The sequence below is a fragment of the Engystomops pustulosus genome, chromosome 9 (assembly GCF_040894005.1).
Source record: "Engystomops pustulosus chromosome 9, aEngPut4.maternal, whole genome shotgun sequence".
Classification (NCBI taxonomy): Eukaryota; Metazoa; Chordata; class Amphibia; order Anura; family Leptodactylidae; genus Engystomops; species Engystomops pustulosus.
In genome coordinates, this window is record NC_092419.1 from 16237672 (window position 1) to 16265570 (window position 27899).

General features: G+C 44.1%; 1 protein-coding gene across 3 annotated transcripts; it reads right to left on the reverse strand.

Annotated features, from left to right (window-relative positions):
• Positions 1–4183: 4183 nt before the first annotated feature.
• On the reverse strand, positions 4184–26277 carry VWA7 (von Willebrand factor A domain containing 7). Of its 3 annotated transcripts, none has more exons than XR_011849602.1 (18): positions 26140–26277; positions 22568–22815; positions 18986–19267; positions 18566–18662; positions 17056–17178; positions 16688–16883; positions 16092–16261; positions 15885–15997; positions 15696–15812; positions 14914–15102; positions 14166–14298; positions 13949–14077; positions 13694–13786; positions 13267–13526; positions 11410–11540; positions 10730–10901; positions 6884–7621; positions 4184–6840 (listed from the first exon to the last, which is right to left on the reverse strand). XR_011849602.1 is itself a non-coding variant. In XM_072123032.1 (17 exons), exons 2-17 carry the CDS (start codon positions 22775–22777, stop codon positions 7172–7174), a joined length of 2865 nt encoding a protein of 954 aa, XP_071979133.1. In that variant the 5' UTR covers positions 22778–22815; positions 26140–26277; the 3' UTR covers positions 4184–7171. The 3 variants fall into 3 exon arrangements, 1 of the variants encoding a protein (XP_071979133.1); XR_011849601.1 differs by having other exon boundaries at positions 4184–6668; positions 6712–7621; XM_072123032.1 differs by having other exon boundaries at positions 4184–7621.
• Between the last annotated feature and the right edge of the window lie 1622 nt (positions 26278–27899).

Genomic DNA, 27899 nt, shown 5'->3' on the forward strand with positions numbered 1-27899 from the left:
GTATAAATTGTATAGGCACCTGAGGACACCAATACAGTAGAAAGAAAGAGAAGAAGTTTGGATTATCATTGTAGCTTCCGTCTAGGGTCCTGGACTGCAGGACTGTCTGATGAACACTGCCCTGGGGTGAAGGCAAGGGTGCCCATAGAGATTGCTCTGAGTGCCACCTCTGGCACCCGTGCCATAGGTTCGCCACCACTGGACTAGAGTATCTTGAGAGTTGTAGAACCCACTGAATAATTCTTTTTGAGGGTCTCAAAGTCCAGCCTCACCCTGATCATACGACTTGTGTTCTTATGTCTATGTCTGACTTGTGACATTAGGGAATGTTACCAGAACATTATTTCCCCATATCCTCCATTGATGCAAACACTGAGGGGACGGAAGGAGGCAGCGAGGATGCACATAGAGGAAGACCATCACACTGCCCGTGGACCAACAAGTCACCATTACACTGTACCTAGTTATCATGGTAAGTAGCATGGAGCGGCTGGGGGTCTCTGAATAAAAATACCAGAGCACGTTATAAGATTTCTAGACAAGACTTTACTGTTTCCCAGAAATCTGTTTTTATCATTATGCAAATTAGCTTCCACAGTTCTACAATATACAATGGGCCAGATGTATCAATCGTTTTTTCTGTTGTTTTTGCGCCTTTTCATACTGGCGCACCGTTTTTGCGTCATTTTTTGCGACTAAACACCAAACTAACCACGCAGCTAATAATATTCATCACTTGCAACTTTTCATTGAGGCGCAAAAACACTCCAGCCCGAAGGTGGCGTTAACTGAGAAGTAACACTGAGCCCCTGTGCAGAACAGCTCATCCCCAGCAGCAGAGCTCAGCAGACACTAGTACAGATAATACAGGCACTGCAGACACTACCTGCAGCCTCTGTATAGTACAGCAGCAGAGCTCAGCAGACACTAGTACAGATAATACAGACACTGCAGACACTACCTGCAGACTCTGTATAGTACAGCAGCAGAGCTCAGCAGACACTAGTACAGATAATACAGACACTGCAGACACTACCTGCAGCCTCTGTATAGTACAGCAGCAGAGCTCAGCAGACACTAGTACAGATAATACAGACACTGCAGACACTACCTGCAGCCTCTGTATAGTACAGCAGCAGAGCTCAGCAGACACTAGTACAGATGATACAGACACTGCAGCCTCTGTTTACAGTTCATGATCTTCTATTTATTAAACAATCTGCAGAATCCTCATCTCAGAGCAGGAGAGAAGAGAAGTTTGCAGGATTTTGCAGATAGTACAGACAAGTGTCCCCCGTGTAGCAGGATGACCACACAGGTGTGGGAGGGGGATACTGGCCTAGAATTACAGGGGTGCAGCAGAAGATCAGCACTGGCCTAACATTGCGCCTAAACTGTGTTAAAGTAAAGTGATTAATAAGATTCAGGAATTCAACGTATCATAGGTGGTTGTAGCTTGTGATAATTCTGGTGCAATAGTGCGCCAGAATTTTGGGCGCAGCAACTACACTTACGCGCAGAAAAGTGATACATCTGGCCCTATATTTAGACACTAGAGGGGTTATTTATCACCGGTTTTCCTGGGCTTTTTTAGTGTAAAAAAGTCTCAAAGTAGTCACATTTAGGGTTTTGAGGCTAAAAAGTCTCACGGGACTATATACACCTCTTCATAAATCTGGCCTAAACATAAAACTACTGCTGGCCAGATTTATGACTTGAGACATTTGCAAAAAGTGTCATAAAAAGTCTCATAGTCACTCTAGTCTCTTGCTGGTCTATGTGCTGAGACTTTTTATGCAATTTGAGACTTTTTTGAGACTTTTTTTTTAAAAATCCCAGACAGAAAATAGACAATAAAAACATTTATAAAAGGGCCAAAGCCACTTTAATGAATCTAACTGGCAGCGGAGCTCCAAAAATAGACATAGAAGGAGCTGGTGTAATGATAAATAAACCCCTAGGTGTCAGTATTGTTGTCAAAAAGTAGCGATTGCTTGGTCACTGTTGCTGGTGTACTAGGATTGAAAAGCAATATGCAGCAAAGACTTACCAGCTATGGAGAGGCCTCAGCCCGTGAGCCTTCTCCATCCACTCGACGCTTTCCGTACTATTACGGTGCGCGTCATTAAGGGGTTGAATCTGCCTCCTTCCAAACTTTTTCTGCCTTTGTCAATGTTGGTTCTGCCCACTGGTGTGTGGATCCGCCCACCAACGCTTGGTCCCACCCATCGTGGGGTGTGTGAAATGGTGACAAGATCTGTTGATCTGCTGAATACACCAAGCCATGATAGGGACAGCATTCTGGTAAGGACACAAAGAGGACTTCCTGTCTGCTCAGGCAAAGATTTGAAGGGAAACTGAGCTGTCAATCAAAAGAAGGAGGCGGGGTTCACTGGCAGCCGAGGAGAAAGCATGACTTTTCTCTACAGAAGTTGACTCATGTCTACTCTAGTGAAAACCGGGTGCTACTTAGACTCCGCCCCAAGGTGTCGGCTTACGTCATCGTCCACGGTGGTACAGTAGGTCCACCACCCCTGGTGCCAACCAATGGTATTGCTAGGAACATGACAGATTTTACTCAGTAGAGTTTACATTAGATTGTAAGACGCCTTGTATCATCTCTTCCAGGTCCAGTGAGCTCTCTCCTTCTGGCTCTGCTTCCAGTCTTTCTCCTCCAGTGACTGATGAGTGAGTCTCATATATTCTGGACCGGATTGCACCAGAGCCCCTGCACCTCTCTGGAAGTTTGCACTTGTGGTTTTTATTATGTGATGTTATTATGTTTACAATTATTCTTCCGCTTCTTTTACAAGCATTTTTTTTTATTGTGAATATTTTAAGGCCCTCGCTGAGACCTATAAAGATTTTTTATTACTATTTTGAGTTATTCGTATGTTTATTTTGACTTAATTTATTATGGTGGGTGCTCCTTTAACCCAATATTGACCAGGTCTTCTAAGATAAATATACTCTATACATTACTTATCCTGTACTGATCCTGAGTTACATCATGTATTATACTCCAGAGCTGCACTCACTATACTGCTGCTGGTGCAGTCACTGTGTACATACATGACATTACTTATCCTGTACTGATCCTGAGTTACATCATGTATTATACCCCAGAGCTGCACTCACTATTCTGCTGCTGGTGGTGAGTCACTGTGTACATACATGACATTACTTATCCTGTACTGATCCTGAGTTACATCCTGTATTATACCCCAGAGCTGCACTCACTATTCTGCTGCTGGTGCAGTCACTGTGTACATACATGACATTACTTATCCTGTACTGATCCTGAGTTACATCATGTATTATACTCCAGAGCTGCACTGACTATTCTGCTACTGGTGCAGTCACTGTGTACATACATGACATTACTTATCCTGTACTGATCCTGAGTTACATCCTGTATTATACTCCAGAGCTGCACTCACTATTCTGCTGCTGGTGCAGTCACTGCACATATATGACATTACTTATCCTGTACTGATCCTGAGTTACATCCAGTATAATACCCCAGAGCTGCACTCACTATTCTGCTACTGGTGCAGTCACTGTGTACATACATGACATTACTTATCCTGTACTGATCCTGAGTTACATCCTGTATTATACTCCAGAGCTGCACTGACTATACTGCTGCTGGTGCAGTCACTGTGTACATACATGACATTACTTATCCTGTACTGATCCTGAGTTACATCCTGTATTATACTCCAGAGCTGCACTCACTATTCTGCTGCTGGTGCAGTCACTGTGTACATACATGACATTACTTATCCTGTACTGATCCTGAGTTACATCCTATATTATACCCCAGAGCTGCACTCACTATTCTGCTGCTGGTGCAGTCACTGTGTACATACATGACATTACTTATCCTGTACTGATCCTGAGTTACATCATGTATTATACTCCAGAGCTGCACTCACGATTCTGCTGCTGGTGCAGTCACTGTGTACATGCATGACATTACTTATCCTGTACTGATCCTGAGTTACATCCTGTATTATACTCCAGAGCTGCACTCACTATTCTGCTGCTGGTGCAGTCACTGTGTACATACATGACATTACTTATCCTGTACTGATCCTGAGTTACATCATGTATTATACCTCCAGAGCTGCACTCACTTTTCTACTGGTGGAGTCATTGATAGTAAAAAATAAATGCAAGCTGAAAGTTTCATAATTTTTATTACAAATGTCTTGTGCTGTGTAAAACCATGTGACAATCATCTATTATAGCCGTGGGTTGTGTCTCAATAAATATAATATGTTCACCACAAGATCAACCCACTGGCTACGGCAGTACAAGGAACAAGAGTAATCTACAAAAACATTCAAAAATTTACAAAAGTGATACCAGTAATTCTAGATATACACATTGTGGCTGACACAGGCTCCTTATTGCTTATATTATCCATTCAGGGCTAGGAAAGTCCCAGTGGAGACAGAGGGGGTCATTTACTAAGGGCCCGATTCACGTTTTCCCGACGTGTTACCCGAATATTTCCGATTTGCGCCGACTTTCCCTGTATTGCCCCGGGATTTTGGCGCACACGATCGGATTTTGGCGCATCGGCGCCGGCATGCACGCGACGGAAATCGGGGGCGTGGCCGAACGAAAACCCGACGGATTCGGGAAAAAACACCGCATTTTTTAAAAAAAATGTGTCGCTAAAATTACACTTAACTTCACCAAGTATATGCCGGTGAATTTCAGGGCATTCCAGCGGACCTCGGCGGACTTCAGTGCAGCAGCGACATCTGGTGGACGTCGGAGGAACTGCCTTAGTGAATCCCGGCCGGACCCGAATCCACCGCAGAGAACGCGCCACTGGATCGCGAATGGGCCGGGTAAGTAAATCTGCCTCAGTGTCTATGTCCTGGGGGCCTAGTGGCAGATGCAAACCCTGATGGGCTAGTGGCCCCTTTATTTCCTGCTATATGTCATTACATTATCTGGCTTTGTGTCCAAAGAACAAAAGGATAGGGCAGATCAATTCTAACCTGCCCAATCCTTATCTCTCCCGACATGAGCTGAAGGAAAGTTGGAGGGGGGTATCCATAGGCCACATACAGGGTGAAATCATCAAAAAAGCCTAAACTTCTCCATATAACTTGGATCATTCAGTAGAAGTGATCCTAAAAGCGGGGTCATCAAATCTATAAAGGGGTTCTACGTTTTTTTTGCACATAATGAAACATAATCATGTTACCAAATGTTCTGAAAATTTCGAAATTCACTTTGTATCAATCCGCACTATTTACAAGGTTTATGTTTGCTGTCAGCTTTGTGCTTCGTACAGACGAGGGGTTAATATCATTCCAAACATTATCAGCAATGACAATGGGACAGAGTTATCGGGATGAAAAATCCAGCCAATCAGAGTTCAGCTTTCAATTACTTTACAGCTCTGGATACATGAGAGCAGCTCTGTGATTGGTTGCTATGTGAAACAAAGCTAGTTCAAATGAGAGAAATCTGATTAATAACACCCAGTGTTCATATATTCTGTCAGCAAGCAGAGATCTTAAAATTGGTGAATCAAACTAAAGTTCCTTGTACAAACCAAGCTACAGAACATCGGAAAAGTTTCACAAAATCACAAACTGTGCCTATAACTACTGACCATGTAGATCCTAATTGTCTTCTATCTACTAACTACTCTGTCCAGGGTTCGCGTTCTCTAGTATCTACTGATCAGATGAGACCATTGCCTTATGGCCAGGACAGCTAATTGTGCAAAACAGGAAGTGCTGTCGTTAGTTCATATCAAATTATTGTGACTCCTTAAAGGGACACCTCAGGCAACACTGCAGAACTGTGTTACACCAAGTCTAAAGCCCTCAGGGGTGGGGCATGGCATAAGAAACGGCTCTTGGGTGTGGCATGAACCTTCTGTCATGCTCCAGCTTCTTAAGTCCCACATTACCAAGTATGTCAGTTTTGCTTGTAGTGTTTTTGGGGTATCCTCCACACATATTCACATAGGTCCCTAATTTTGGTATGTTCCTAACCAAAAAGGAAGTGGGGTTCAAGAAGCCCGACCACAAAGTGGGTAGTTCAGGAGGTGTGGTTAAGGAAGTCCCACCTCAAAGTGGGTGGTCCAGGAAGTGTGGTTAAGGAAGTCCCACCTCAAAGTGGGTGGTTCAGAAGGTGTGGTTAAGGAAGTCCCATCTCAAAGTGGGTGGTTCAGGAGGTGTGGTCAAGAAGCCCCACCTCAAAGCTAGTGTATGGGTGGATCAAGACATGTGGTTAAAAAGCCCCACCTCAAAGTGGGTGGATCAAGACATGTGGTTAAAGAAGCCCCACCTCAAAGTGGGTGGATCAAGACATGTGGTTAAAGAAGCCCCACCTCATAGTGAGTGGACCAAGACATGTGGTTAAAGAAGCCCCACCTTAAAGTGGGTGGATCAAGACATGTGGTTAAAGAAGCCCCACCTTAAAGTGGGTGGATCAAGACATGTGGTTAAAGAAGCCCCACCTTAAAGTGGGTGGACCAAGACATGTGGTTAAAGAAGCCCCACCTTAAAGTGGGTGGATCAAGACATGTGGTTAAAGAAGCCCCACCTTAAAGTGGGTGGATCAAGACATGTGGTTAAAGAAGCCCCACCTTAAAGTGGGTGGATCAAGACATGTGGTTAAAGAAGCCCCACCTTAAAGTGGGTGGATCAAGACATGTGGCTAAAGAAGTCCCACCTCAAAGTCGGTGGACCAAGACATGTGGTTAAAGAAGCCCCACCTTAAAGTGGGTGGATCAAGACATGTGGTTAAAGAAGCCCCACCTTAAAGTGGGTGGATCAAGACATGTGGTTAAAGAAGCCCCACCTTAAAGTGGGTGGATCAAGACATGTGGCTAAAGAAGTCCCACCTCAATGTGGGAAACTCAGGAGGTGTAGGTTAAGAAACCCCACCCCAAAATGGGTTTGTCAGGCTGCTTTCGGGACCGGTCTTGATTGTTTCGGAGTGAAGCCTTACTAAAACCTCCATATATCACCAACTTAAAAGTACGGCTATGGATACCACCACTTGGACCGTGCCAATAGCTGACTACCAACGCTCCATCAGTGGGATGTGTGTTAGTCTAGGGACAACCCCTTTAATTATCTAATTTGTGCCTTTTGGATATTTGGCACCAAATTTTTTTCCTCCACTATCGTTAATCTTTCTCGCCGTCCTCCGGGCTGCTGTAACCGCTACCGGTGGATCTTCTCCTTTTCCTCTGGAAGTAACATATCCCTAAGCTGACCCCAAGGATCAGGAGCAGGGGTATCATCAGCAGATAGTGGGCCTTGTGCTCCGCCTGTAGGGCAGCGGTGGGGGCATAGAGGGAGCAGTTCCAGGCCGCCTCCTTGTGGTTAGTAAGCAGTAGTTCAGCTTGGAGGTCGCAGCAGTGGGACGTGTACTCAATGGCGTCATTTCCTGCATCAGAATACTGAGACGACGTACCGGAGCCATTCACAACGCGGACAGATTTAATTCCATCGATGTCTGTGACCAAGAGCATGGAGCGCCACTGGAAGTCCTTGCAGCGACTGGGAACCAGGGATGTGGGGCAAAACTGGAGATACGACGGCTGAGGGCAAACTGGAGGAGGCGCCGTAGAGGTCTGCAAATAGGAAAGAGAATATAGGATTAGGTGAGGTCCCTAGTACAGGGCCCAAACTTTCAGTGGTAACCTAAAAAATGATAGATTTTTATCATGACTATGAGGGCAGGAGTAGCCATCACAAAGGCGCCAGGTTTCCATAGCACCGCCTATTGGTCAAAAGGAGAAACTGCACGTTGTGATTTTTGCCTCTCTTTAAAGTAGATTTGTCAGATCTACACGCCTACCAAATATTGGATATAACAGTTAAATATACTCGATATTATATGGGCAGAGGGTCACTTCTAGACTCTTGGTCATTGAAAAACCGTAGCATCATAGGACTGCATGGTGATCGGGATGGCCAAGCAGGGAGAAGAAAAGGACACTTTCTGTACAAAGGCTGGTTGCGAGGCTGTATTTCTGCACAGAGCCCAGTTCTGGTGCTGTATTTCTGTACAGAGCCCAGTTCTGGTGCTGTATTTCTGTACAGAGCCCAGTTCTGGTTCTTTATTACTGAACACAACCCAGTTCTGGTGCGGTATTTCTTAACAGAGCCCAGTTCTGGTCCTGTATTCCAGCACAGAGGCCAGTTCTGGTGCTGTATTCTGGCACAGAGGCCAGTTCTGGTGCGGTATTTCTTTACAAAGGCTAGTTCTGGTGCTATATTTCTGTACAGAGCCTAGTTCTAGTGTTGTATTTCTGAACATAACCCAGTTCTGGTGGGATATTTCTTTACAAAGCCCAGTTCTGGTCCTGTATTCCGGCACAGAGCCCAGTTCTGGTGCTGTATTTCTGTACAGAGCCCAGTTCTGGTCCTTTATTTCTGAATACAACCCAGTTCTGGTGCGGTATTTCTTTACAGAGCCCAGTTCTAGTCCAGTATTCTGACACAGAGGCCAGTTCTGGTGCTGTATTCTGGCACAGGAGCCAGTTCTGGTGCTGTTTTTCTGTACAGAGCCCAGTTCTGGTGCTGTATTTCTGTACAGAGCCCAATTCTGGTCCTTTATTTCTGAACACAATCCAGTTCTGGAGCGGTATTTCTTTACAGAGCCCAGTTCTAGTTCTTTATTCCGACACAGAGGCCAGTTCTGGTGCTGTTTTTCTATAAAGAGACCAGTTTTGGTGCTGTATATCTGTACACTGCACAAATCTGGTGCTGTATTTCTGTACACAGCCCAGTTCTGGTGCTGTATCTCCTTAGAAGCTCGGTACTTATAATATCATAAGTAAAACAATTATGCAGGAAGACGTAATCCTGCAGTACTAAGAGTATCTGCTCTTACCTTCAATAAACTACTATTTGTCTCTATCTCTTTATTACCAGGAGAGGGCGCCTTACACCTAATACATTTACTCCTGCTGTGATTTTTTAGATAGACACTCCTGCTGTGTCTATATATATATATATACTCTTTGTTATCCTTTTTGTAATATTAACTAAAATCATATTTGAAAAAAAAATATATATATTCTATTCATGACTAATGGGTCTCACTTTACCCTTTGGGTAAATTTGTATATGAAGTATTTCTGTGCAAAGCCCATTTCTGGAGCTGGGGTTCTATACAGAAGCTGGTTCTGGTGCTGTATTGTAAGACAGAGTCTGTTTTTGGAGCTGTATCTCTATAGAGATTCTGGTTTTGATCCTGTATTTATGTTTTTTAGCTTGGTTTTGGTGCTTCTTTTTAATGTAATGGGAGAGGATATTGTACATATTTTATTCTCATCACTCGTTCCCTATTCTTGAGGACTGGTCGCTTTTGTCTGGGGCTGTATTTCTGTGCAGAGCCCAGTTCTGGAGTTGTATTTCTGTACATGGTCCAGTTCTGGTGCTTTATTTCTGGACAGAGCCCAGTTCCTGTGCTGAATCTTTGTACGCAGCCAAAGGGCTCATTCACACTGCCGTCTGCGGGTCCGTACATGTACGTCCCCATAGACGGCAATAGCGGCACGGCGGGGATCAGGTCCCACACGTGTGGCACCGATCCGGGCCGCACACCGCAAAATGATAGAGCAAGCTCTATCTTTCGGCGGATGTGCGGCCGTGTGCCGCTATTTCCTACGGAGGGAGGAGGGGTCACCTCCTCCTCACCTCCAGCACACGGCGGTTCTGGTGCTGTATTATTTACAAAGCCCAGTTCTGGGGCTGTATTTCTGTTCAGAGCCCAGTGACATGTAATCCAAGGTTAGGCTACATTCACACGATGTATGCCCGCCGTACCGTAGTACGGCCGGCATACATCGGCGCTGCGAAGAGGAGCAGGGGATGAGCGCTGCTCACCCCCGCCCCTCTCCATAGGGAGATACAGCGCACGGCACCGTATCACGGGAAAAGATAGGACATGTCCTATCTTTTCCCGGGCTACGGAGCGGTATGGTGCCGCACGTGTGCTGCACCGTACCGCTCCCGTACAGGGCCGTGGACCCATAGAAGTGTATGGGGGACGTATATCGGCCGTATATACGTCGGCCATATATACGCCCCCCATACATGTGTGTGAATGTAGCCTTACACTGTATTACTGAGGCAAGTTCTTATGCTGTATGTTTACAAAGATTCTGGTTCTGTAACTGTATCTCTATACAGAACCTGGGCATTGTATAAATTTGATTGACTTTGGCGGGAATGGGGCAATTGGTTAGATTAGTTAGATTCATCCTATAGAGTAAATTGATGAGAAATTGCCCTTCTCTAGATCCCGATTCTCGAGGACTCCGGTCAACTTGGGTAGGTGCATCATGTTCAGAAGTGATGTCCCTGTTACTGCTTCTGTGACCACTGAGACCACTGATTGGTTGCCAACACTTCTAAAGTGTTAACAAGGTGTCTAGATGCTGCACCGTTAAACCCATTTAAAGGTGTAGTACAGCATTACATTGTGATACCAGATACAGGCTCGGACTGGCCCACAGGTGAACAGGTGGATCCACCGGTGGGCCCCCAGACCCTGCATTAGTACTGCCGGACAAGGTACCCTCTCTGTAACTTATACATATATTTAGCATAGAGCATCTCAACTATCCTATGAATTTACATGATTTTATTAATAAATTATGTAACAAACTTATAGCTGTGGTGGGCCCCAAGATCTTGCAGAATACAATTACTTTTTATGTCCTACCTACCTCATTTTCCCCAATAACTATTAATGAGAGGTGGGTGAAGCAGGGCGTCTGGGACTTGCTGTTGCACACATCGGCCTTCACCATCACTGTGACTATTGTATTCTGCTCCAAGTTATTAGGGACTCGGATCTCCGTGGTCTTTACTTCTCTTTTTCCGGCTTCCATGTGTATCCTGCCAGGAGAAGTCAAGACGTTTGGTGGGTTACGGAAACTTTAAAGAGTCACATACAGACCAGGTTGTAGCATGCGTGGCAAGACAACTTTTTTTTTACAATGTATTATTTTTTATAACTTTTTTGTTTTTTGATTTAAAGTATTTTTTTTACAGTTATAATACAGACTGGGGGGGATTTGTAATCCAGCTAAATAATATGGCTCTTGATCCAAGAATCACGGTCCTGAGGCTAGAAGGAAAGAAGCCCCCCCCCCCCCCCCCAACGTGTCCTCAAAATTTTATAACTGGGGATGGCCCCCCTCACTTAGCTGGGCCAACCCCTTGGTGGCCACCCAGGAGGGAGGGGGGCCAATCGCCATGCAGGATTATAAAATGTGCTAAATTCTTGGAGGATTCCTTATCTTTTTGTTTATTATTCACTAATAGGGTATCGCAGATTTTCAAAAAAGAACAATGCCTTTAAGTAGAGCTGATACTTCCTATAGAGGACTCCTCCCCCAGGTACCTGAATGTATTTGAGTCCTTGCTGACATCATTACTTATGGTGACTGAGTAACAGTGAGATTCTTTATAATTTGTGATCTTCACTGAAACTGGATGTGAGGTTCCTGGCGTCACTAGTAAGTTACTCGACATCTGGAAAACAATATAACGTAACACAATTTTGTAACATGCAATGTGTCATAAAAAAAACATATTTTTTATATTAATTATTGTTATATTTTTATTTATATTAACTGTTATTGTTATTAATTTACTTATCTTTAGGGCAGTTTCTATTGCTTTTCAAATCACTGTAAGTACCATGTACACTCTGGGGGACATGTATCATAGTTTTGTCTCTCTGTGGTGTATAATTGAGACATTTGGCGGCTCTTTTTTTGCGCCTTATGTAAGATCAGGTCTTTTTACTTGTGATAGATGTTCAGTTTTTCCTATCCTGGCAGGTGCAAATTTTGGCTTCTTTTTGAGACATTGGGGGTCATTTACTAAGGGCCCGATTCGCGTCTTCCCAACGTGTTACCCGAATATTTCCGATTTGCGCCGATTGTACCTGAATTGCCCCGGGATTTTGGCGCACGCGATCGGATTGTGACGCATCGGCGCCGGCATGCGCGCGACGGAAATCGGGGGGCGTGGCCGAACGAAAACCCGACGGATTCGGAAAAACCGCCGCATTTAAAAAAAAAATTGTGTCGCGAAAATTTCACTCACCTTCATCCAGGATAGGCTGGTGTATTTCGAGGCATTCCAGCGGACTTCAGCGCAGCAGCGCCACCTGGTGGACGGCGGAGGAACTACCATCATAAATCCCGGCCGGACCCGAATCCAGCGCAGAGAACGCGCCGCTGGATCGCGAATGGGCCGGGTAAGTAAATCTGCCCCTTTTTGTTGCAAATGTCTCAAATCCACATGGACACAAGTCACAGACACAAGGGGGTTATATGCAGGAGTGGACACAAGCTATGTGAGGGGGATGAGGTTGTGTCCTGCATTTTTAAGCCCCTAGTCCCAAGGAGATCACGACATATGAGGTTGCGGTCACACATGATGTTAAGGGTGCGGTCACGCGTTGCGTTTTGATTGCAAAAGCTGAGGAGAGGTGATCTGCCTAATTACATTACTGTTAACATTAGCATTTACAAAAACGCATAGTAAACACAATGTTAACACATGCATTAACTTCGCGTTTATATTGCGTTTTGTAAATGCAAATGTTAACAATAATGTAATTAGGCAAATCACCTCTCCTCAGCTGTTGCAGTAGGTTTCAAAACGCAATCAAAACGCAACGTGTGACCGCACCCTTGGAAAGAACCAATGCATTTTTTTAAAAAAATTCAGAATTTTCAAAAAACAGGTTACTGTGCAAAATTTTAAACATTTAAAGCATGTGGAATAATTCCAATTTACATGTTAAAATAGGGTCCATGGAAAAAAATCCTTCCTTTGCACCTGCCCTGGACCAGGTGCAGATTTGCGCAAAAATAAGCAAAAAAAGTGATACATAAGTGAAAAATCGCACGGAACATCTGGGAAACAACGATACATTAGGCACAAGGTGCAGACCAAGGCGTACTTGAAAAACGACAAGTGAAAAGTCGCAAATACAACAAAAGTCACAAAAAAGTCGCATATACAACAAAAGTCGCAAAAATGAGACAATTTGACTAGCAGAAATTATGATACATGTCCCCCTCTGATTTAAAAATTTGTCCTCCTGCTTTCAATAAAACAAGAGCAGGACACTCACCCCTCCCAATTATGACATCAAAGGTCCTTTAATATGTAAAAACCATCTGTGTTCTTTGTCTTGCATTGATAAAGTGAACAGTCAATATCTTGAAATCAAAAAACTTACCTCCAAAATGCATTCACTTGCACTAAGTTGCTGCGGTGCTTCCCGTTTCAGCCCACGTCCTCGCCCATACTGACCTCTCACACCAACGCTAAACTCCCCCGTGGGGATCTCACTGATTTTTGCTGCAAAAAGTCCTCCCTGATTGATAATCTGCAGTTCAGCGGTCTGGGTCTTCCCATTGCGTGAGGTCAAGCTGACATCGCTTAGGTTGGCAGAGTCTGGAAGACCGATGGCATCGACTACCAGGATTGTGGGGACACCTGAGGAGGGCAGAAAGAAATAACATACAGTACCATTAGGCTAAATCTACTTGATGGTAAGCATCATTTTTTCTCAGTTTTAGACCTTCACCAATTTTAAGGAAACCCAACCAGGTCTAGAGCTTCTTAATGGAAACATTTGTTTTAGATCCACCACCATTACTTACCAGCCACTGGTTGGTTGTTGAGTTGGTAAAGTCCAGGATGAGACCCATTTACAGGAGTCCCAAAATAATAGAGGAAATCAACGGAGCTCCGACCTGAGGAAGAACACAAGAATAACTTAATTGTGATAGGATAGAAGACATGACCATTCCTATAGAGAGAGAGCAGCTGTCTGACACATCAGGTGCCATGGACATCCATCACAAGAGACTCTGGGGGGGCTGGTTGTCATTGAAATGATATAAATGGATTCTTACCCTGTACGTGAATACTATAGGGTTCCACAGTTTTCATATAAATGGTCCAGTTTCCCACCTGCAGAGGATCCGACAATAACACTCTGGTAAATTTGCCAAAAGACTGGCGGCGGCCATTTTGTTTTCGGCCTAGTTTAAAAAAAAATTAGAAATGTCAACCTTTGGAAGTTGTGTCTCATATTATAGAAGACTGGAAAGCTCCAATACGTTCTATTACCTGTCGGATCGTGAATGCGTAATTCCCTGACGTCTCCGTTTATGTAGAGCGTGACATTGTGTATAAACTCATCCACCAGAAAGACATGATGAGCAATCCCCCCCTCCAAGGTCTGCACGTGGAAGAGAGTGACCTGCAGTGGTAAAGTGACAATATATTTCTGTACTTTAATACCACGGTCATGAATGAGACCGGCCAACCATGATAAACTCTCGATGTGGATAGATGACCACCTGGATCTTGTCTCCAGGTCAGTAATTGCTAGACCACCATTTCAGAGTAACTCTGGCTGCCAGATCTGGTCCAAACTGGCTACAAAGTCATGGAAAAGACTCATGGATACGTTCGGGGGAAAGTTCTTCTTAAAAACTTTGGGTTATAGAATTAATTTGCCCTGAACCTTGCTACCATGACATGTGTCACCTTCCTAAACAATGTACAAAGAAAGTACCCCCTTCATAGTAGTAGAATCCCCTAATGACACCTCTTTCAAAAGGACAATGCCACTACCAAATTACCAATTGAAATTGTTCAGAAATGGTTTGAGGAACATGGCAAAGAGTTCTGGGCAATAAAATGGCCTCCAAATTGTCCGGTTCCTCATCCAACCCAACATCTGTTAGATGAGCTTAAAAAACAAGTCTGATCCATTGAGGCCGCAAAGGTCAAAGCTCTTTATGGTCACATTTGAGGGACCTATATAAAATGAAGCAGGTTAATATTATGGCTAACATAAATTTTCACTCACCACATCAAAATAGGCAGAATCTGTTATAATTTTTGCAACTTCAGAGATGTATTGGTTGTTGGTGAAGACAATCTGACCTCCGGAAACAGAGGCTAAATCAGAGTAAAGGTCAAATCTGTTTGGATGTAATACTTCCCGACGACTCCTTGCACTACTTCTTGAAGGATCTTCTGTTATTAGGAAAGACACCTAAAGACAACAGAAACCATCATGGCTGCAGTAATACAACCGCCCCAAGAATAAAGACACAAGGGCTTTGCGGTGGCCTTATTACCTTGGCCTAGGTCAGTGATGGCAAACCTTTTAGACATCGAGTGCCCAAACTACAACCAACACCCACGTATTTTTCACAAAGTGCCGATGCAATAATTCAAGCAGTAACTTATTACTCCCTGCTCTGTCACATGTTTAAATTGTATAGGCACCTGAGGACACACATACAGTAGAAGGAAGGAGTAGAAGTTTGGATTATCATTGTAGCTTCCTTCTAGGGTCCTGGGCTGCCTGGGACTGCAAGAGGCCTTGGGTCCTGTCTGGCGAACTCTGCGCTGGGGTGATGGCGTGGGTGCCCATAGAGAGGGCTCTGAGTGCCACCTCTGGCACCCGTGCCATAGGTTCGCCACCACTGGCCTAGGTGGATGCAACACATGGCCAAGGAGCTCACTTCAGATTTTTGGCTTGGCCGTACAACACCAGAAGAACATAGGAGCTTTGGGTAAGGAGCAGCAATACAGAGCCCTTGACTTCTATCATCATGCAAGTCCCAAGTATCAATCACCTACCTTCATCTTCCTCTCTTGGATTAAAGCCTCAACAGTGCTTCGGAGATGTGCATCCTTGGAGGACGCGTCAGTGAAAACAAAGATTTCTGAATGTGGAGGAGTGTTGATCAAGGCTAGCTGAGGAGATGGGAAAGAGGGTGATGAAAAATGGCCACATAGCAATATGAGGTCACGGTTACGTGTTCTTACCTGAAGGGCTGATAAACACATTTCTGGTTCATCTCCACCACCAAGAGCATGAAGACTGTCGAGGGCTTTTAAAAATTCCTCAGGGTCGCTTGTCTTATACACAGGACCAAAGCCTAGAGATATAAAATGGTTAACTGGTCAAATCTACAAGATAAGTCGGAACATGGACAAGAGGATTGACGAGTTATAATTGACCAATAAACATACTTGGGTCATTGAAGGGCACCAAGATGTAGTAGTCTGGGTCCAGTAAAGTCATACGCTGATGTTGGATGATGTTTCGTGACTGTAGACGAGCTGATGTGATCTCTTCTCCCATACTGCCGGTGGTGTCCAGGACAAAGCTCAAGGCCGGGAAGGCAGAAACTCCCAGGAGTCTACAGCAACCATGATAGAAATGTGCACGTGTCTACTCAAGGATCATGGATCAACAATGTAAGACTACAATCTCATGTGGATTACGGCTTCTATTATAACCCTCTAAATAGTGCACAACTAATGGTGGATGGATGTGGTTGCAACATAAAATGCAACGTAAAGGTCAATGTAGGACCAGCATCACAAATGGAAGCCATTTAGGTCTTCAACATTTTGATGGCATGATTGAGCTGCTTTGTGCTGAGCTATTCTTTCCATCAACAGAAATCTAGGCTAAACCCAACACAAAAGCTGAACGCAGATTTAAAATGGTGCAGCGCCAAAACCAAATTAGAGTTTTTCTTGTCCTAGGGTGGACCTACCACATGGCTATACACCAGGTACAGGTATATGTCATATACTGTATTGGTTTGGCTTCTTCTCACCTCATCATATCTCTATCGCTTACGTCTCCCCGCAGCTCACTTAGAAACTTAATAGACGCCTTCAGAGCCAGTTGAGCTGCTCTTTCATGGAGAAAATGGTGGGGGGAAAATAGAGCGGTGGCCGTGTCCTTGTTGATCCCTCCTCGGGCGCTGCGTTCTTTGCTATCATCAAACGGACCTCCATGACTGCACTTTCCTAAAGAAGATAAAGACCACAATAAGTCTGAAAACCCAAAAATTCATCTCAATATCCACTCCATATAAGATCATCTACTATGTGAGTCACTCATTATTCCATTACGAGCGGCTACTATATGGGTCAATATATATATTGAATATAATGAGTGAATATATTTGGAGACTTGTACCTTGAGGCTTCACAGGTGACTCTCCATAGTATCCGGAGGTCAGGAGATGTCTCTTCTGAATGGCTGCTGCAATGTTATTCTGACAAGAGACATCACTGCAGTCTGTGCAGGTCTGTTCAGAGACTGAGACAGAGAGGAAACAGTTATGAGGTAGGTCTCCAGGATAGTGGAAGTGAGGACCAGGAGACATATTTGGGTCTCAGTTATAAAACTATGCAATGTTGTCTGTTGTCTATGCTCCGCTATGTGGCGGTGAGGTATTGGTTTTCTTAGGCCATGCCGGGTCTCCTCTAGAGAAGTATCTGCTCATTGACCCATAATTACTACAAAACTATATAGACAGTTGTGTCTAGTGATGGGAAAGTTCTTAAAAAAAAGTTCACAGAAAAGTTCAAGATAAAAATGAGCTGTAGGTGTAATGTCCAGGAGTTGGACCATTACTAAATTCAACTCTGGAATTCTCGCACAAGGGATCTAGTTGGACAGATCACCCCATTAACTTCCCCGACCCAGCTAATAGAGGTATTTAGGGCCTCATCATCACTCAAGATATCTTTAATTGCTAAAATAAAAACCCCTAGTTAGGATGGCTAGTGCAACACTACCACCAATTGTCAAGAAAAGGCTATTACACAGTACATTATCTCTATGTTTGCCTGTTGGTTACCCAAGGGTTAATACTACTTCTGTTTACATTATATTTGTAATATATTGTAAATTTCCTGAGGCTTAGCAGGCTGCTTATTGGCTTGTATCCCAGAGTGTTAGACAGAGGAAACCTATAAATATAGTCTTTTTGTCATAAATATAGTATTTTGTCATTTGGATTTAGTTCTTCAGAGTTGCTTCTGCAGCAGAGCCGGGTTGGCTCACTGGAGATACTTGCCAAAGACTTTTCCTACTTCCACCAGTAGGAAAGGAGTTTGTTGCCAGCCTGTCATCTGTGGTACAGTCCAATAATAAGAAGAAGAAATACTAGTTCCTTTATTTATATAGCGCACACAGATAATGCAGCGCTGCACAGAAGTTGCCAGATAAGTCCCTGTGGCCAATGGGGATCACAATCTAATCAACCTACCAGAATGTTGTGGAGTGTGGGAGAAAAGCGGAGGACCCGGAGGAAACCCACACAAACACGGGGAGAACATACAAACTCTTTTGCAGATGTTGACCCTGGACTAAAAGAACCGTGAGTTGTTTTCGAGATCTTCCTGCTGTGTAGGTCCCTCATTACCATCTGCCGGGGATTTATGACCTACACTGGGAGTGCCCCAGGGAGAACCTTCACTATCACGCCCCCTCCCCCTATTCATGCATCAATTTGCGAGTCCAGATGAGTGTGGATGAGGAAAACCCTAGGACAAGGCTTCCATGACACCTGCGGCCTATCCCCCATCAAACTAACCATTCCGATCCTAACCTCCAGCTTCCCCCAAATGTCAGTCCCTGGTGGGGATGTTGCATAGACAGTATCATAGTAAGGACATGCTTAGTATGTGGGATAACATACCTTCAGCTATGGAGTCGATGTCTTTCCCAGGTGTGGCGAGATCAGGATGGATGCCTGTGTGGCCCAGCTCTACCCAGTTTGTATGGCTGTAAAAATCCTGAGGATACAAGTTGTTATAGTTTAGGACAGTGACAGATACCATCTTACGTCACTTCAGCCATGTAGGATCAGTCATTAAAGGGTTATCCAGTAAAAAATAGATAAAAATATTTATCTTCTTCATTTTTCCCTCGATGACAACTATCCCGATCCCGCTGCACTCGACTTTCTGGATGTCTCTGACACCACAGGAAAAACTAGGAGAGGTCCCTCACCGACCACCTCAACTAGACGGACGCGTGAGTGGCTATGAGATTGTATTCTTTCTAGAGGAGAGGGAATTTTCATGTTTTTGAGAAGAAATTCAGGCTGTAATGTTACCTGCAGTGAATGTAATATCTGGCCTAGTATCTCTCGGGCTCCTTCATACTCCTTGGCCCTCACGTTCCTCAGCAGGTCCTCGCGGGCGCGTAGCAGGAGGCTGTTTCCTTGTCTCACCCTCTCCGAGTCAAAGTGTCTGATGGGATCATTGCGGGTACCGTTCAGAAAGTCCATGTTAGCATTGGCGCTGACTATCTGCCTCATGGCGGCTCGAAACGGGCGTAACGACACTTCATCTCCATAATAAGCCCCCAAGATGGCATCCGCTGTCAGAGTCTTGCCCTGTCACACAGAAAGCACTTACTGTAAAAAAGCATTTTTATAAATAATCGGTAGCATGATTTGAGGACTTATATGGTCTTATGGGATTCCGGGACAGCGTGTGGAACTGTTGGTGGGGACCCTGGCTGTAGGGCAGTATTATTTAGTTGGATTTTGCCTGGGGGAATGAGCATGTAGCCACCACAATGTAGCCCTGCTGTATGTATAGCACTATGCCTGGCATGTGCACAGTACAGAACCATGGATAGCGCCCGTGTACCATACACATGTCAGGGGGGCTGTGTGTGATGTGAGTCAGCGGGCCCCCCCGCTCACAATGAAGAATCAGTGTCCTGAAGCAGAACATGACATCAATGGCCGCCTCAGCAGGGGGCACACATAGAGGCGCGGATGTGACTAGGTCATCCCCTCATTATTTCTCTAGGCACCTGCTCCCTAAATCATCTGTCCATCTCCTTTCAATCCCTGATGACTCTTTTCCTATTATTAATGGGATGAATAATAGGGCTGGAAAATCCAAAGCAAACAGCGCGGGCGAGGGAGAAGGAGACGATGTGATCTCATTAACAGTCGCAGAAATTCACTGAAAAAGTGCGATCATTAGCTGCGGTAGTTTTGCATATTCGTATATTAGATGTCACATTCAGTAATGAAGGGGTTATTTAAAAATGATTCAAAAAATGATAAAGAAGGATTATTTACTACACTTTTTATGGTTATATAGTAAGTTTATTATATAGAAATAATATACAGGGGCAACCTTTATTAGGAAATGAAGGGGTATAGAATATATCTGAATAAAAATGGATGAGGGGTTTTATCTTTTATGTCCAGAATATCTTTAAAAGCCGCCATATTGGATCCACAGCATGAAGGTGGTCATGTAGTATGTGAGAGAAGACCAGATATGTCTCTGAAGGTGGATGCTGTGATCACAATTGTAATACCTCTTGTGGTATTCTCCATAGATTCTCATAACCTTTGGATCTCGGGCCTTCAGCACCAGAAACAACATGTCATATAGATGTGCATCAATGGGAACCTTCCCAGTTGTTGTTGAAACTTTCTATGTTGATTACTGCCTCAATTTCTATGTTATCCAGTTACATAAGATTTGGCGGGAAAACCCTTTCGGGATGTATGAGGGGGACAGATTATCCTATACATGAGGTAAATGGCCGTTATGTGGTATCTGACATTCCTCCAGCCGATCCAGATCAAGTTTGCTCTTAAAGCTATAAGTAGAGACTCTGGAAATAACAGTATGGCAGGGCATTGCTATTTCAGCGATTCCCTGAGGTAAAGTGAAGTACACACAGAGCCGCAGAGCTCAGCATTATGCAATAACATGTAATGATGACAACCTCAGACTACATGTAGGACGCTCGTGACAGGATGCCGGGAAGACGCTCAGCCTGTGGTCACACATGACCCCAACATACAAAACCTCATGGACCACACCTGCATTACGTGACAGGAGAAGAACTGAGTACGTGACCCAAAGCGGACATCACGAGGCTTGAGAACGGAAAGAGCCATTGGAGCACAATCGCTAAGAACAGTGCAGTCTGTACTATGTATTCTCCTTGTTCTTTGAGAACTTTCAATCGTTCAGCCTCCCAAGGACACCAACCCAGTTGAAAGGAGGAGGGCATATTCATCTATCATTGTAGGAAGGTTCTGCGGGAAGATTCTTTGAGTTCTGTCTGGTGAACTTCATTCTGGGGTGATGGCCCGGGTGCCCACAGAGAGGGCTCCGAGTGCCGCCTCTGGCACCAGTGCCGTAGGTTCGCCACCACTGGTATAGAGCTTGTAGCTCCAGGGCCCAGGTGTAAAATCTTAAAGGCCGCGGTCACACGTTCTGGTCATGTTGCGTTCATAACGCGACGCATGGGGCGGGCCTTGGCCCGATCGAATATGCGTTTCAAGAGAAACATAACTGATTGGTAACCAGGCGCTGGTGTCAGTGAACGCAACGCAAGTGGAACGTGTGACCACGGCCTAACAGGGCCCCAGACCTAATTGACCATCAAGGTCAATTGTGAGACTTATCTGTATCACGTGACAATGGAAGAACTGAGTATGTGACCCAAAGTAGACACCATGATGCCTGAGGATGGCCAGAAAGAGATATAGTCTGATCTACGGATACTTTCATCAAAAGTATACACAGTGTGAACCAGACATCACGTGTAACATGTCCGGTTATGGTATACAGCTCGTAGCTCCCAGGCACCAGTGGAATATAGGTAACAGGACCCCCATCCAGGTCAATGTGTGACTTATCTGCACACATGGCCGGCACCAGCACTGGGCATACCCGGGCAAGTGCCGGGGCCCAGAGCTGCTGGGGGGGGCCACATAAGGCTGTACATAAGGAATCCATAGGGAAGAGAGGGGCTGTATCTAATGAATATATAGGGGTCCAGGGGGGCTTTATATAAAATAACCATGAGGGGCTGTTTTGCATGATAAACTAGGGAATATTTTGGGGAACAGGAGACTGTTTTTGTTTCAGAATTTTTAATGCCACCATGTGAGTTTATTGCAAAGGAGCCCACTGAGGCTGTGTCGCCCAGGGGCCTACTGAAACTGGAGCCGACCCTGTCTGCACATACATGACCACCATCTTCAAGCAGTAAGGAGAGGCATGAACCCCTCTTCTATTGATCAGTGATCCATATCCATGGTCAAGTTCAGAGCTGTGTCTCTTCCAATGCCACAAAACTACAACTCTCAGCATGCTCAGACACTGAAGATATCACCACATAGGACAAAGGGAAAGAGACAGCACCACATGAAGATCCATTTCCAATTTCTCTACATCATCTCCTAAATTGCTTTGCTTAGTCATGAACCTTGGAGTGACGCCTGAACCTTTATTTGGCCGAGTCTTCAAGGGAAATCCATTATATTCTGTGCAGCTGCCAAACTATAATGCACTACACTTCACCATATAGCGACCCCCAGGGGGCGATGTACTTATGTAGCACAATGTGGTAAGTGTAGGGCCCTGATTAGACTGAAAACATTGCCAATAAATTGCCAATAGGGGCAGAATTATCTTTTTTTGAGAGCCTTTTTCCTCTTCCCTTTTCCCTAATTCAAGAAATGGAGAGACCATGGAGCATCTCATTGCCAAAGAACTAAGAGCTCAGCAGTGTAAGGACAACCCCCATCCAAGTCTAGCACCATCTTGGAATAGAAATGCACATTTCACAGCCCTGCTGCTACTGACAATACACGAAAAGTTATGATGACACAGATCTTCTCGGCCAATAGAAGCCCCTCCTCCCTCACCTCAAAGTCCTCCCAGTGAAGCGGCGGTCTGGTGGGGTGTTTGTTGTCCAGCAGGATTTGTAGGGTGACGTTGAGCACGGCTTCTTCCGTCAGATCTTGATGAGTAAAAGATCCCCAGGTAAAGGAAAGGACCTTGGACCAGAAGTTGGGGAAGAAGGCGTGGCCACCTGGTATGGCCAGGCCCCCGAGGAGCAGGAAGGGGAGGAGCATGGGGATCGAGGTGGTTATGGATCCTTCATTGAGAGAACCTGCGTGAGACGGTTTATACGTTAGTATATACAGCGCTTACATGGAGACCAAATTACTTCAAGATCTCTGCTTGCTGACATTCTTATAGATGATGGTCTAGTATAGTATTAACCCTTCTATTTAGGGTATCTCTGGTATTTATGCCTTATGTGTCCTTTCAGCTGACACGTGGCCACCATATGAGTCTCCATTTTCCTCGGTGCCTCCATAGTAGCAGCGTTTTGTAGAATTTGGAGTTAACATGGCATTTTCACATCTCATTAGGAATGCCAAGCAGTTTTGTCACCTATCTGACTACTCCCCCCGCCCCAAACTCCATCTGCTAATATAAACCCTACACCCTTCCCCGCCACTGAATAAGCTATTCCTCAGTCACACAAAGCCTCCTGTCACATAATTACTGCCTGCGACCCCATTATTACACACGCCGTGCTCACGCTCTATTATTAATGTGATGGGGGGGGGTGAGAGAGAGGGGATGAAATTACAATATTTAGCCCTACAAGAACCCCCCGCCCCCTGAAATTATAATATAAAATTTAGAAAAATTACATATTTTGATTTATTTGATTTTGATTTATTACCTATGCAAAGCTACGTATCGCTGCCCGTATTTTCATTCAGGATTCTGGAAAAGCTGGGTGACGGCTTCTGTTTTAGAGGTCATATTGATTATCACCCAGCTTTCCTAGAATATAACATAGCAAAGATATCAATTTATCGCTTTAACAGTGATTTCGGGCTTAGTGTAAGGCAGACAGATGTTAACATGGGGCCTTATATGGAATATCTGACTCTGGCCTATGCTGTAATCCCAAGAGCTGACAATCTTATGCGTGTTCTATACTGTAAGTGTTGGAATGGGGCTCCTTGGACCCATCAGATAAAAAAATGCCCCCTAGATATAAACAATGGGGGAGATTTATTATTGTGTTGGTCTATTTTGCTGCTCCACGATATTGAATTTTGTGGCACATGGGTTACTACTGGCGCAGACACACCCCCTTTTACTATGGACACGCCCCTTTTCGTAGGAGTCAGGAAATTGGTCTAAAACCTTCAGTAAATTTCAGGTGAAATTTACTCCAGTTTTTTGGCATAGACAAATTGATAAATCTCCTCCAGTGTCTTCTTCTTGCCCCTATGATTAAGTTAGAGTCTTGGCCCACCCGAGGATCCTCTGATTCCCCGGTGGGCCATTCCAACCCTGTACATCATATAAGAATACTGAACTATAGAAAGCAGAGTTTTTCCATTTTTTTCCTTTATCGCAGCCTCTTTAAGCTTAGAACCTTTTTCTCAGACCTACAGACATGTCCTCCATCTTGAAAGAATTATTTCAAGAAACTCATTACTTAGTCTTAAGGTGGCCATGGATATCATAAATTCAGGTCGGGCTTTGTATTTCCATACCCCAAATAATATTCCGTACTAGTATGGAAGTCAATGAAACATAAGCGTCTACCACAACCTTTGCCAATGTCTATCTTGTCAGCTCAGTGGTTAGCATTACAGCCTTGCAGCGCTGGGGACCTGGGTTTAAGTCCCAGGTCAAAACCTGCAAAGAGTTTGTATGTTCTCTCAGTGGGTTTCCTCTGGGTCCTCCAGTTTCCTCCCACACTCCAAAACATACTGGTAGGTTGATTAGATTGTGAGCCCCATTGGGGACAGGGACTGATTTGGCAAACTCTGTGCAGCGCTGCGTAATCTTATTATTAAGAAGGTAAAAATTGACTTATTTTGACCCTGGTTTCTCCTACAGACATGAGTCAAAATCTTCTCCTATGTAAACTACTGTGCAGTTACCATGAAACTCCATTCTAAATCACCAAAGTCACTTCAGCTCTATAGTGTAGGCGGTCCCCTACTTAAGGACACCCGACTTACAGACGACCCATAGTTACAGACGGACCCCTCTGCCCCCTATGACCTCTGGTGACCTCTCTGGATGTTACTATAGTCCCAGGCTGCAATGATCAGCTGTAAGGTGTCTGTAATGAAGCTTTATTGATAATCCTTGGTCCATTTACAGCCAAAATTTTGAAACTCCAATTGTCACTGGGGCAAAAGAAAAACATTTGTCTAGAACTGCAATTATAAAATATACAGTTTTGACTTACATACAAATTCAACTTAAGAACAAACCTATAGAACCTATCTTGTATGTAACCCGGGGATTGCCTGTATATTGTATTGTATATTGTATAATTGTGTATATTGTAAACTCCACACACAATGCATATCTTCCAAAATCTGCACAGGTCGTCACAAATTTTCATTCAATCCAGATCGTCAAAGGATCTATCGATCTGGTCCAAAAAAAAATTGAAAATCTCCGTCCTGGATTGTCAGAAAAAGTCACCTGAATGTCTCCTATCTATATACTACACCTGGGTATACAGCGGCATTGTACAAAGGTGACTGCACAATATACATGGAGCACAAACACTTCAGAGATCCAGAACATACAGTGTCGTATCTATATATCCTGAATATCTATGAGTTGTGTATAGGTGAATATAGTACACATATAGACAATGTATACTGGATAGTATATATATATAGTATAGAATGTATAGGTCACAGAACATACAACCACAAAAAGTGCAGATACATCATCCAGTCCCCTCTTAGTTACACATATATTTTATATATATATATATACACACACAGACGGTCCCCTACTAAAGAACACCCAACTTACAGACAACCCCTAGTTACAAACAGACCTCTGGATTTTGGTAATTTACTCTACTTCAGAATTTGGATACAATAAACAGCTATAACAGATACCGGCTTACAATTATAAAGTATACAGTTCCGACTTACATACAAGTTCAACTTAAGAACAAACCCTGCAGAACCTATCTTGCACGTAACCTGGGGACTGCCTGTGTGTATATATATATGGATCAATGTACCATGATTTCATGTAGTCAGGTGTGCACTGCTTTGTATAGGCATCCTATGTATGTATGTATGTATGTATATATATATATATATATATATATATATATATATAAAAAATTCTCAGGTACACGTTATATATACATTTCCATTGTTCCGTAATATACACTAAGTATCTTACCATGTAGTCAGGTGTACTACCTATACATATGTATAGACCCATACAATACACACACACATATATATATAACACATTGTGTAACACGTTCCGCACTCGTAATAACCCTTTCAGTGCCAGTGCACCCACCCCATCATGTCATGTGCTATATATATATATATATATATATATATATATATATATATATATACTGTATATACTGTGTCATGAGTGATCACCCCCATCATCCCCTCCGCACCTGCAGTTCCCGTTCTCCCTCCAGCGTCCTCGATCTCTAATCTTACTTTGCACTTGCCACTTCTGGGTGTTTATCAGCCCAATGACAGGAGGCCCCTCCCCCTGCTCTTAAAGGGACAGCAGCAACATTTCGAGACAGTTGGAAAGGAAGAGTCACTTTTTGTGTGTGTGTGTGCGGGGGTCACCAAGAGGAGAAAAAAAGAAAAAGGAAGCAATCATCTGAAAGGAATACGCAGCAAGTCACACACAAATATTTGGAATTTTTTTTTTTATTTGTGCTTTTTTTTTTTTTTTTTGGAAAACCAAAAAAATGTCTGAAGTTCGCAGCGGTGCCCCCTTTTTAATCCCGCTCTTCTTTGTGTGCCTCTCTTTTGTGTGTGTGTCCAAGTAACAGGTCACAAATCCTTTGTGCTCCCACAAAAACCCGAGGCGGGGGGGAGCGTGAGAACGCAAGAGCTTAACCACCACCCAGCCGACCCCCCCCCCCCCAGGACTGCTCCACACTACAGCGGCCTCAAGAGCTGACACTCTACCTGCCATGACACTGTTATACGTCGCTGGTATTATTGTACAGCTCTGCTCTTGTGATCTGCAGGGACTGTGAATAGGATTAGGTTTTGGTGTCATGGGACTGAGCCCCGCAGAGAGGACGCCTGCTCGCAGCTGCACCAACCAATTAACTCCTGACAGTTTCCTTAAAGAACCTTCCAGTTAAAGGGAAACATCACCAGGCTCCATATTGATCCTCTATCCCCCTATTATATGCAGCCCGGTGTCGGGATTATTATATACTCCACTATATTCAGCTTAAAGGGACGGCACACTTATCACTCCCTCCCCCTGCTGTGCAGGTTAAAGGGATTGTCTTAGAAAGACAAAGGGACAGTTTATGAAGAGGAAACCTATAACAAAACAGAAGTAAAAGGGAACCTATCAGTAGGTATGACTATGCAGACTATAGAAGTATTGGGGTATTGTACCTGGAGAGATGTGGAATCAGAACAATTGTGTGTGTTGTTAGTAGCAGCAGGATTGTGGAAAAATGCATTTAAATTCAAGGGTTACATTGAGTGTGCGTCCTCACACTGCTGTTCTCTGTGCATCCAGTGTTCTGTATTGTCCCTAGGTAGACATGCAGCAGAACTGTGAAATATGGATTTGTATTCAAGGATTGTAGCCTCTACATTAGCACTGCGGTTGTGTCCTTACACTGCTGTGCTCTGTGCAGCAAGTGTTATGTATTGTCCCTCGAGAGATGTGTAATCAGACATTTGTGTATGTTAGTAGTAGCAGCAGGACTGTGAAATATGGAATTGCATTCAAGGATTGTAGCCTCTACATTAGCACTGCGGTTGTGTCCTTACACTGCTGTGCTCTGTGCAGCAAGTGTTATGTATTGTCCCTCGAGAGATGAGACATTTGTCTATGTTAGTTGTAGCAGCAGGACTGTGAAATATGGAATTGTATTCAAGGATTGTAGCCTCTACATTAGCACTGTGGTTATGTCCTCACACTGCTGTGCTCTGTACAGCAAGTGTTATGTATTGTCCCTCGAGAGATGTGTAATCAGACGTGTGCTTATGTTGGTAGTAGCAGCAGGACTGTGAAATATGTAGAGGCTACAATACTTGAATACAAATCCATTAGCACTGTGGTTGTGTCCTTACACTGCTGTGCTCTGTGCAGCATGTGCTATGTATTGTTCCTCGAGAGATGTATAATCAGACATTTGTGTATGTTAATAGTAGCAGCAGGACTGTA

Coding starts and splice junctions, on each gene's coding strand:
- VWA7 (XM_072123032.1), bottom strand. CDS start 22,777: ATGCTCCTCCCCTTCCTGCTCCTCGGGGGCCTGGCCATACCAGGTGGC. Junction 19,268..22,567: donor TTCACTGGGAGGACTTTGAG/GTGAGGGAGGAG, acceptor TCTGTGTGACAG/GGCAAGACTCTGACAGCGGA. Junction 16,884..17,055: donor GTCACCTGTGAAGCCTCAAG/GTACAAGTCTCC, acceptor TATCTTCTTTAG/GAAAGTGCAGTCATGGAGGT.